An 11,665-nucleotide genomic window follows, 5' to 3' on the forward strand; every position below is an offset into this window, starting at 1 on the left:
GAAGCTTGCCAGTGATGAACTCTTCACTTCATGAAATATTTCTCTGTAGCCAGTGGTACTGTTTGATTGCATTTTGTACACAGTAGAACTTCTTTCAAAAGTGGAGACAGTCCTCTCAAATCCTACAGCCCCTTTATCAACAAAGCTTATATAATATTCTAAACCTCTTGTGTCATTTTAACAATGTGTACAGCACCTTCATCAGGAGCAGATTCCATCTCAAGAAGCTAGTTTCTTCACTTATCCATAGGAGAAGCATCTCCTCATCTTTTAACATTTTATCATGAGATGGCAGCAGTTCAGTCACATTTTCAGGTTCTACTTCTGATTCTAGTTCTTCTGCTACTTTTACCATATCTGCAGTGCCTTCCTCCACTGAAGTCTCGAACCCACGACTTCATCCATGAGGGTTAGAATCCACTTCTTCCAAACTCCTGTTAGTGTTAGTATTTTGACCTTTTCTCATGAATCACGAATGTTCTTAATGACATCTAGAATGGTGAATCCTTTCCAGAAGATTTTCAATTTACTTTACCTTGATCCATCAAAGGAATCACTATCTATGGCAGTTATAGTCTTACAAAATGTATTTCTTAAATAATGAGTTTCAAAGGTCAAAGTTACTCCTTCATCCATTAGCTGCAGGATGGATGTTGTTTTATCATGAAAACAACATTAATCTTGTACATCTCTGTCTGAGCTCTTGGGTGACTAACGGTGGTAATATTTTGAAAGGAATTTTTTTTTTCGAGAAGTAGGTCTCAACATTGGGCTGAAAATATTTGGTAAATTTTGCTGTAAACTGGTGTGCTGTCATCTGGGGTTTTTTATTCTACTTACAGAGCACAGGCAGAATAGATTTAGCGTAATTCTTAAGGGCCCTGGTATTTTCAAAATGGTAAATGAGCATTGACTTCAACTGGAAGTGACCAGCTGCTGAAACAAGAGAGCCTCCCTAACAAGAGAGCCTGCCTTTGAACCTTTGAAGCCAGGCATTGACTTCTCCTCTCCAGCTATGAAAGTCCTAAATGGCATCTACTTCCAATATAAAGCTATTTGCTATTTTTTTTCTACTTTGCAAATCTCCTGTTTGGTGTATTCACCTTCACCAGTGATCTGAGCTAGATCATCTGGGTAACTTGCTGCAGCTTCTCCATCAACACCTGCTGCTTCACCTTGTGCTTTTATGTCCTGGAGATGGCTTCTTTTCTTAAACCTCATGAACCAACCTTTGCTAGCTTCCAGCTCTTTTTCTGCAACTCCCTCACCTCTCTCAGCCTTTACAGAATTGAAGAGAGTTAAGGCCTTCCTCTGGATTAGGATTTGGCTTAAGGGAATGTTGTAGCTGATTGGATCTTCTATCTAGACCACTAAAATTTCCTCCATATCAGCAATAAGGCTGTTTGGCTTTCATGTCTTACATGCGTACATTGGAGTAGCAATTTTTATTTCTTTCAATAACATTTCCTTTGCATTTATAACTTGGCTAACTTTATGGCGTTAAGAGTCTAGCTTTCAGCCTATCTTGGCATTTGGCATGTCTTTCTCATTAGGCTTAATCATTTCTAATATTTGATGTAAAGTGAGAGATGTGTGATTCTTCCATTCACTTGAATACTTAGAGGCCTTTGTAGAGTTATTAACTGGCCTAATTTCAATATCGTTATGCCTCAGGGAATAGAAAGGCCCAAGGAGAAAGTGAGAGATGGGAAACTACTGGTCAATGGAGCATGAGAACACATCCAATATTTATCCATGAAGCTTTGGGTGCTATACGGATGCCATTTGCAGTGCTTCAAAACAATTGTAATAGTGACATCAAAGACCATTTATCATCGATCACTATAACAGATATAATACTGTTTGAAATATTGCAAGAATTACCAAAATGTGACACAGAGATACAAATTGAGCAGGCGCTATTGGAAAATTGACACTGATAGACTTACTGGAGGCAGGGTTGCCACAAACCTTTAATTTGTAAGAAAGTGAAGTACAGTAAAACAAGGTAGTCCTGTGCTTCCCAGCGAGACTGTGTCACTTACACGCTCCTCTTTGTTGAGGGGGAGGAGCATGAATGAAGGTTATACTGGCCCTGAAACGGATCTAAAGTCCAGCTGGTGGCCGGGCTCAGTGGCACATGCCTATAATCCCAGCACTTTGGGAAGCCGAGAGTGAGAGTGAGAATAATAATTAATAATATCAACAGTAATAAAAGCTTTCTGGGCAAACAAAAATATTCTCACTGAAACTTCTAGAAATAGTGCCTTGAAATTATGACAGAAATATTGGGAACGTCTGGGCAGCAGTGAGGCTTTGGGCTGCCCCTGGGTACTCTGGGTGCCTCTGCCCAGAAAGGCAGAAGGGCCTCTCAGCACAGAACAGCCTAGGAGAAAGATGGCAGCTTCAGCCCTGCCCCCTCCACCCTCGCAGCACTTCCTGTGAGTCTCTGACCGTACACACTTCATTCCATCTCTGAGGTTTGTTCCGGTCTCTAATTCCATGAGGAGCAGGGACTGTATCTTACTCCACTCCTGCTCATCCATGTCACCACGGTGACTCCCAAAGGTGGCCCTCCGCTGTTTGTGCAGGTTGTGGGTACTAGGCCATGATCCAGCCTCCCGCCATGGGTCATGCTGTTTCCCTCTCTGTCTGAGTCACACAGCCTGTGTGTTCCTGACCCGGTAAACCCCTTATGGGCAATGCCTTTCCCAATTCCTCCCGCCCACCTTCGCCTCCTGGAGCACTGGCCTCCTCCCTTCCCACACTCCCCCGCACCCTGGAAAGACTCCTAGAATGCCCACCCGTGCATTGTCAGTGACTGTCTGCCTGGCCCCTCCCAGGGCACTGTGCACTCCTCCAGGGCAAAGACAGTTTCTTTGTCCCAGTGTCCCCAGCACATAACCCAGTGCCTATCAGACAGTAGGTGTTCCGTAAGCACCTGGTAAATTCATGATCTGGGGACACAATAAATAGCCCCCTTCCTTGCCTTAATTTCTGAACAATTATAAACAACGGGTAAGACACACAAAGAGGATAGATACGACTTGTGTCCAGCCATCTCCTCTCGCCTGGACCCCAATCTCTGCAACAGGAGCTGAAGAGGATTAGAGGTCCTTCCAACCCTGGAATTCCCTGTCCTGTAAGCATGCAGTTCTGTTGCCTGTCCTGGGACCAAATCATACATCAGGCTCCCTCCCCAGGGCTGCACACCCAGGATACTGCAACACAGTGGGGGTGCATTACAGCAACATCCCAACAGTGTATGGTCATCAGGGCACTGCAGCGAGTGAGAGCCAGGGGATTTGGGTTCTTGTCCCCATACCTACACTGACTCACCAAGTCCCTTCTTCCCTCTGGGCCTCAGTTTCCTGTTCTGTTAAGTGAGGGGAAGGACCTAACTGATTCGGACTAATATCTAAGGATCTAAGACACAGATCTAAGCTTCCATGATTATATTCTGCAATTCTGTGATTATGTTACATGATTCCATACAAGGAACTTGACAACATTTTGTGATGTGATGCTATCCTACAATTGTTTAACAACAGTCTCAGATTCTATATGTTGGCTCTTCAGTCCTTAGAAAGCCCAAGTGCATTTTTTAAAAATGAATTTGGTACTGTATCAATTTTCTACTGTTTCAAAAACAAAACAAAATACCACCCTAAAACTTAATGGTGTAAAAACACCACCATTTAATCATCTCATGTTTTGTGGGGTAACTGGGCTCAGCTGGACTGTTCTTCTGCTCCACATGCTGTCTGGGGCTGCAGTGGAATATCAAAATGCTCAAGGCGGCTGATTTGTGTGGCGGGCAGTGGCTCTGGCTGTCACTGGGAACTCAGCTGGGGATTCGGTTTTCCTTCTTTTGTCCTCTTCATGTGGCTTGGATCTGGCTGGGTTCCAAGAGGCAAGAATTAGAAACTGCCCGTTCCCTTAAGGCCTAGACTTGGATGTCCCATAACACCACTGCGTTCAAGAGCTGCAGAAACAAGCTCCATGTGGGGAGCAGCATGCATGTGCAGGGAATGGAGGGAGTGTTTGGGAGGGGAGTGTGTCTTTGGAGGCTAGCTCCTGCAAACAACTGACACCATCTCATTAAAGCACCTGCTAAAAACAGATGAAGAAACATGCTGGAGTCCTGTCGTAGTTAAACTATCATCTATCTGCCAGAGCCTGGGAACTAATGCTGGGTACTCCTGTTTGCCTTTGCCATGTAAGAAGTGAGGAAACCCCAACAAATGTGGAGGCAGCCTGAGAATTAAAAGCCTTTGCCCCTTCCCCTGCACTCCCATAGCACCATGACTCAGGCAACTCAGTGCCTATCTCTGAGCCTCAGTTTGCTCTTCTGTAAAATGGGGGCATTGGTCTTGAGGGTGCTGAAGGTGCCTCCACCCCTAATGTTCTCTGTCCCTCTGTGCTCCTAGGTACTCCTTCCAGGACGAGGAGGACATGTTCATGGTGGTGGACCTGCTCCTGGGAGGAGACCTGCGCTACCATCTGCAACAGAATGTGCATTTCACAGAGGGGACTGTGAAACTCTACATCTGTGAGCTGGCACTGGCTCTGGAGTATCTTCAGAGGTACCACATCATCCACAGGTAACTGGGCTGCTGGCGGGATGCCTGGGACAGAGGCACCATGGGCTAGGGTGTCATGAGCAGTCTGCGGTTGTAGGGGGAGAATTATTTTGTCCTTGACATGGTTTAAAAGTGGTAGTGCATCGGGGGGAAAAAGCAGAACACTTTTCTTCCTATGTTTTTTATGTTCTTTACAACCAGCACGTACACCTCCCATCCTGTACCCATACACTACTGCTTAGAGACGTAACTGGTGGCTGGCCTTATCTTCTCTGCTCCAGTATGCCTGGGGAAGCTTGAACATTCTGTCCCCCTTGTCTCAAGTCAGAAAAGTTATAGTAGCATTATTATACTAGTGAGTTGGGAATGTGAGGGATTCTACTCTCTTTTTTTCCGTACTTAGAAATCAGTACTGTGCATTGTGGAGGATTTCTTTCTCTTGGGAAGCCTCAGTGCTGGCTCTGGGCTTTGCATAAAAGCTCTGAGTTTCTGCAGCCTCCTCAGGGACCTTGCTTCTCCCTGCTATGCACAGTAGTGCCGTGTCCTACACAGGTGAGCAAAGTGACTTTGTCTGCAGAAGCTGGAACTCAATGAAAGGCTTTAGAAAGTGATGGTGTCATTCATGACTCTTCTCACTGACCCCAGAAGAGGCAGCTGGTGTGAGGGGCTCCAAATTGGTTTACCCATGGTCTTGCACTGTGCTTAGTTGATCTCCTTGTAACTTAACTAATTTTGGAAGATTTGGAAAAGATGAGGACTTGAACTTCTAGGTAAAGATGACAGATTAAGCACATATGTCTACGTTTTACCCTTCTTAAACTCCATTAAATGACAGTAAGGAATATTTTAAAAGTGATAAAGTTATGAAGATAGGGAACACTGGAAGGGGGCCTCAGTGAAAACAGTGGGGAAGGGTGGAAAGAAAGATGTAAAGTGATCGATGACTTAGGATACCAGAAACTGAATTTAATGTTGCTGCTGAGAGTGTCAAGAACTAATAGATACTAAAGAATTCCCCCAAAGCTCAGGAATTGGCAGCACCTGGTTATCTATGGGATGGGGGCAGTTGGTGAAAAGAGGCTATAATAAGGTGAATTGTTGAAAACTTCTTAAGTAGTGTTGAGAAACACAGACCTGTTTCCCAACTCCACAGAGCTGGGCGGTTGCCCGCTTCCTTACCCAAAAGAGAAAACTAAAGGTGAGTCTGCTAATGAGGGTAAAATGGAGAGTGTCTGGGCTAAGTGACATCAAGCCTGCCTGGGTTGGGATACTGTACTAACAATGGCAAGATTATCTGAACATATATGTACTACATACTGAAATGACAGCACCCTCCCCGCCACACACAACTGAGAGAATGGTGCCTTTATGCCTTCATCGGCTACGCAGGGAACTCAAGTGATTTCAATGGAAATGTGACTGAGCCCAAAAGAAAGAGATTGTACCAACAAAGGTTTTCCAGGACACCTTAGAGTATAGGTTATAGTAAACAAGCGCCATTCATTCATTATCAGCTCCCAATTAAGTTAATGACAGCATGGGATTATCAGACATCCGAGGAAATCATCTAACTTGAACATCAAGATCCAAACAACAAAATGGGGAAAAAAAAAAAAAAAACCTTAGGCTAAACAGCGACTCTGGAAACATCAGAATAACTGATCAGTATTTTCAGAGGATAAAAGAAGAATTTTGCATGTGTGAAACACGAAATAGCAGTTTTTTTTTAAATTCAGTGAACAAACATCAGAGCTCTTATAAATCAAAATTGTAACAGCAGAAATTTAAAGAATTCAAAATATATGTTGGAAGATAAAATCTTTATACTTTTCTATAAAGTAGAGTAAAAAGGCAAAGAAAAAATATGAGAGAAAACATAACAAAGTTAAAGAATCACAGGTTTCAACACAAGAAATAATAAAGACAAAACATAAAGGAAGAAATCATCAATGAAACGATTAAAGAACCATCTCCCAGACCTGAAATACATGATTTTCCATATTGAGAGAGCCTACCAAGGGCACAGAGTAATGGCTAGAAACAGACACATACCAAAACAAATGTCAGATCTGATCAGCTTCCAGAGAAGAGCCACAGGTCATAGAGGCTGAAGAATCAGGATAGTTTCAAATTTTTTTTGTTTCTGTTTTTGTTTTCTGTTTCTTGAGACAGGGTTTTGCTGTCATTCAGGCTGGGGTGCACTGGTACGATCGTGGCTCACTGCAGCCTCAGCCTCCTGGGCTCAAGTGATCCTCCCACCTTGCCCTCCTAAGTAGCTGGGACCACAAGCACACACCACCATCCCTGTCCAATTTTGGGGGGTTTTTTTTTTTGTAAAAACAGGTTTTCAGCACGTTGCCCAGGGTGCTCTCAAACTGCTGAGCTCAAGCATCCACCCACCTTGGCCTCTCAAAGTGCTAGGATTACAGGTATGAGCCACAGCACCCAGCCAGTTTAGAGTTTCTTAAATGCTCAAAGGCAGTGCAGACCTGCTACTCAACCATGTGTGAGGGTATACATTTTTCCCAGTTCCAGGTTTCAAAAAGTGGTCCTCCCATATACCTTTTCTCAAGTACTAGGAAAATGAGATGGACTCCAAAATGAATGAATGAATCAAAGAGGACAAAGAAATGGAATACAGAAAGCTGGAACTCCAGCAAATCAGGTAGGCATAGGAAGTCTCCAGGATGATGCTGAAGGGGTGTCAGTTGTGCCTCACATGTATGCCATGACCAGTTCTGATTAGTGTGGATCAGAGACCCTGGGAGAGACTTCTTCAGGAAAAGTGAACTGATAGAATTCCTGATGCACCTGGCCTTGAGAGATTTATTTAGCTAGCTGGTAAAGAATCTGAAGTGGAGTTATGAGAGGTTCGGGGGAAAAAACTCAGTAAAAATAACATCATTAATTTTAGGGAAGGAAAATGTTGCACAGGACAACATCTGCATAGAGTACAGCTTACTAAATGGGTCAACCCTGGATATAATACCTAGTCCTATCACCTAAACCCTGAAAATCTAACCAAAAACTCAATGATACTCCATTGAGAAACTGGGGAAATGGGAAGGATGACTGAGTCTCCTGGGATTAGAGAAAGATGGCTAAATCTTTATCTTCCCTAGTAGGAAGTCCAGTCTCCAGGGAGAGCCTGAAGTTAAAAAGTGAAGGAGTCATTAGAAGTCTGTCATTTAGAGATAAGGAGTTAGATACCAAAATTATAACCTGGAAGAGATGAGTGGATAGAGGATAAATGGGGGAGAAAGTGATAGGATTAATGCTATTGTGACAAAATGTGTTTGTAACAGAAAGTGATAGGGATTGTTGTAACAAAACTTGCAAAACGATTGGCTCTTTGAACTATTTGCATATAACTTTGATACAAATAACAGTAGCAAACGCAGCAAAATGAAAAGGAGGAGAAGGAGAATAGTAGTAGTAAAGATATTGTTCAGCGTAATACACAACTGTTCATTCACTCAGTCATTCACTAGCTTTTGAATGAATGCAGGCATTCTGGTTCTGGAATCTGTGCTTGTCAGTGTGATGCTGTACTTCCTAAAGAAGGTCACACCGTGGTAGAGTATGCTTCTGTTCCTTGATGGGGCTTCTTTCAAGGTGCCGAAAGAGTTCTTTATAGATCAGTTGTATATGTGTCATTCATGAATTACTGTAGCCATTCATGAACTAGAGTGCAATAGATAGATGATCCATGTGTCCAAATTCCCTGAGACACTAAGTCATGTGGACATTGGTGAGATAAATGCCAGTGTTCCAGAGCTGAGCCAGGGATGAACAAGGCAGGAAATGGAACCATTGCATGACAGCATGGCTGGCTGGAGCCATTTCATTATGATTCACCAGATTTCAGAAAAAGTTTTAAGTCATTCTCAAATATTCCTCTGGTAGAGGTCATCTGCTCTTAGATTCCAGATCTACCCTGGGGAAAAGGAGCTGTCCGGTAATTTATGGGAATGTTTTAAAGTTTACTAAGCAAATATGTAATGATTAATTTTCTATGTCAATTCGACTGGGCTAAAGGATGCCCAGAGAGCTGGTAAAACACTACTTCTGAGTGTGTCTGCGAGGATGCTTCCAAAGGAGATCAGCATTTGAATAAGTGAACTGCATGAAGCAGATGGCCCTCCCCAATGTGGTGGGCATCAGCGATTCCTCGGAGGGCCTGAATAGAATGAAAAATTGGAGCCATTCACTCTTCCTACTTGAGCTGAATCATCCGTCTTCTCCTGTCTTCAGTCATCACTGTTCCAGGTTTTTGGGCTCTCAGGCTTAGACTGGGACTTACACTCACAGCCTCCAAATTCTCAGGCCTTCATGCTTGAACTGAATGACACCGCTTGCTATCCTGGGTCTCCAGCTTGCAAATGCAGATCCTAGGACTTCTCAGCCTCCAAAACCACGGGAGCCGATTCCCATAATAAATCTCTGTTATATATGTTTATCTATATTCCATTTCTTTTGTTTTTCTCGGAGAACGCTGACTACTGCAGTTGAATTACCTTCCCAATTCTAAAATTATGAACTTGGCAAGGCTTTGAATCAGTCTTTTTTACCCCCTTCCATATGGTTCCTAAATCCCCCTTTCAATGTGTGTATGTGTAGATTTGAAACTATGTATCTGAACACAACCATGTGTAAGGATGTATGGAAATGCTGTGCAATGTTTTGCATTAATGCAACAGCTAAATTGTTGAATCCTCCACTGCGTCTGTACCAGACGCTTTCAACGCCATATTTATACCCTCAGATGAGTGTTGCTTCTTTCAAAGTAGCCACACTTGGAAGTGGAGGAATTATCCCACAAATGCAAGCCTGGGTTGGATTGCCAAGGATATTTATCTTCCATCTCATTGGACTTAGACGGGCTACCAAACTCTGCTCAACTTTTTGGACCTCGATTTTCTAATCTGAAAAATGCTTCTAATTAAACCTACTTCTTGGGCTGTTATGCAAATTTTATGAGAAAATGTTCATAAAGAATTTATCTGTGCCTGGCTTCTTTTAGATGCCTCATTCTTATTTCCTCTGTCTGGGGGAACTGGACTTGAAATCTGATGTTCAATCTTTCCTATATACTCTGTGTGACAAAACGCCACCCTTTGAGGATGGTGTTATAGACCTTTAGAAAATAAAAGATATTTTACGGCATAGCCCAGTGACTTTGATAGTGCCCAAGCAGGGAAATACCACTATCAGTCCCAAACAAATTGTTTTAAAGCAATGAGAAGATTTACTTTTCATAGCATTTGAATTGGCCCTTCATTCTTTAAATACCCATCTGGGCAAGGCTGTGTACCAGCTCCCAGGAAGAAAATGGTGAATGGGACTCAACTTTCTGGGTAGAACAGGCACCCCCACAAATGATTGCAGCCAAGGCTGCTGACCATGACAGAACACTACATAGCACCAGTGGGAGCTTCAAGGAGGGGCGCCCAGCCAGCCTGAGTTGGGGAATGGGGCAGGGGCTGAGTTGGCAGAGAAGGCTTCCTCTGCCATACTCCGTCTGTGATTTGTGGGATAATTAGGAATTAGAACTGAGAAAAGGAATGCAGAAAGCACTGGGCAGAAGGGCCCAAACTTGAGAAGCCCCAGGTGGGTGGACCCTGTATTGCAAGGCTCAAGGGTGGTAGGGAGCACACCCTAACAGGCCCTGCTTTTCTCATTTATTGATGGGTTGAAGCTTGGGAGTGACATGGTCTAACTTGTCATTGAGAATAATCTTTCTGAAGGCCCTAGAAGTGCATCCCAAGATGGATCTTCATCCAAGGCAGGACTCCTTGGCTACGTATCCAGGGTATACAAAACTAAATAAATAACAGCAGTGACAATGAATCAAGTTTATTAAGCAATGAATCAAGTTTATTAAAATGTGTTGACACTACTTTAAACTATATACGTATACATATGTGTGTTTGCATATGTGTATATATGCACATGGGGTATATACATGTGTATATACACACATTGTATATATAAATATTTATAAATACCCATACATATATAATACACACACTCACATACATGTACACACACAAATATCTCATTTAATCCTTACAGCAATGAAATGAGCTAGGTAGTATAATGACCCCATTTTGCAGAGAGATTGGGTGATTTGCCCCAGGACACACAGCTGGCAGGTCACGGAACCCTGGCTTTGAAACAAGGCGTTCAAACCCCAGATCTCAGGCTGATGACCACTGAGCATACAGCTCCCTTGTTCCAATTGCACTGAACTGTTTACAAAATGCTCATAGGAGTGAGTGCCTGCATATATTAACATACAAATGAGCACATATGGATTTCATCGACTCCTCACATCCGCCCCAGAGGAAGGCACTGTTCCCATGGTGTGGATGAGGCAGCAGGCATTTCTGGGAGCTAAGCCTCTAACCCGGGGTCACACAGCTAGTTAGCAGTGGAATTGGAGCTTTTAACTGGAACATGACTTGTAGTCAAAGGCTCTCTACACTACACCTTGTTGCCTCCCCAGATGCAAAAGCAAAGCTAAGGTTATGTCCTGTTCACAGTCACATCAGCTAATTGTTCATAGATACCCAAAACAGGAACCAGATGCTCACTTCTTCACGGAGTGTTCCTGACCACATTTTATCTAGCTAGGTTCTCACTTTATTGCTCACCACATACTTTCCCAAAGCACTTTGTCTACTTTCTTCCTGGCATGTAATCCTAATTGATAATGATTTAGGCAATAACTTACTTCTAGGCATCCAAGGAATAAATGTGCTATATTAGGCTGTTCTTGCATTGCTATAAAGAAATACATGAGACCGAGTAATTTATAAAGAAAAGAAGTTCATAAAGAAAAGAGGCTTAAGTAGCTCATGGTTCTGCGGGCTGCACAGGAAGCATGGTGCTGGCATCTGTTCAGTTTCTGGGGAGGCCTCAGGAAACTTGCAATCATGGTAGAAGGCAAAGGGGGAGCAGGCACATCACATGGCCAGAGCAGGAGCAAGGGAGAGAGGGGAGGTGCCATACACTTTTTAAAATATACTTTAAGTTCTAGGGTACATGTGCACAATGTGCAGGTTTGTTACATATGTATA

The 11,665-nt window shown here is 43.2% G+C and overlaps 1 protein-coding gene across 1 annotated transcript in view; it reads left to right on the forward strand.

Annotated features, from left to right (window-relative positions):
* Positions 1-2,397: 2,397 nt before the first annotated feature.
* The window catches only part of LOC105538071 (serine/threonine-protein kinase 32B-like), a 132,786-nt gene continuing 123,518 nt past the window's right edge, over positions 2,398-11,665 (forward strand). Inside the window, exons 1-2 of the mRNA XM_011977804.1 lie at positions 2,398-2,441; positions 4,431-4,604. Coding sequence (XP_011833194.1) covers positions 2,398-2,441; positions 4,431-4,604 — 218 coding nt within the window. The remainder of the gene's footprint in view (positions 2,442-4,430; positions 4,605-11,665) is intronic.

Source organism: Mandrillus leucophaeus, unplaced genomic scaffold (genome assembly GCF_000951045.1).
Source record: "Mandrillus leucophaeus isolate KB7577 unplaced genomic scaffold, Mleu.le_1.0 Scaffold1841, whole genome shotgun sequence".
NCBI lineage: Eukaryota > Metazoa > Chordata > Mammalia > Primates > Cercopithecidae > Mandrillus > Mandrillus leucophaeus.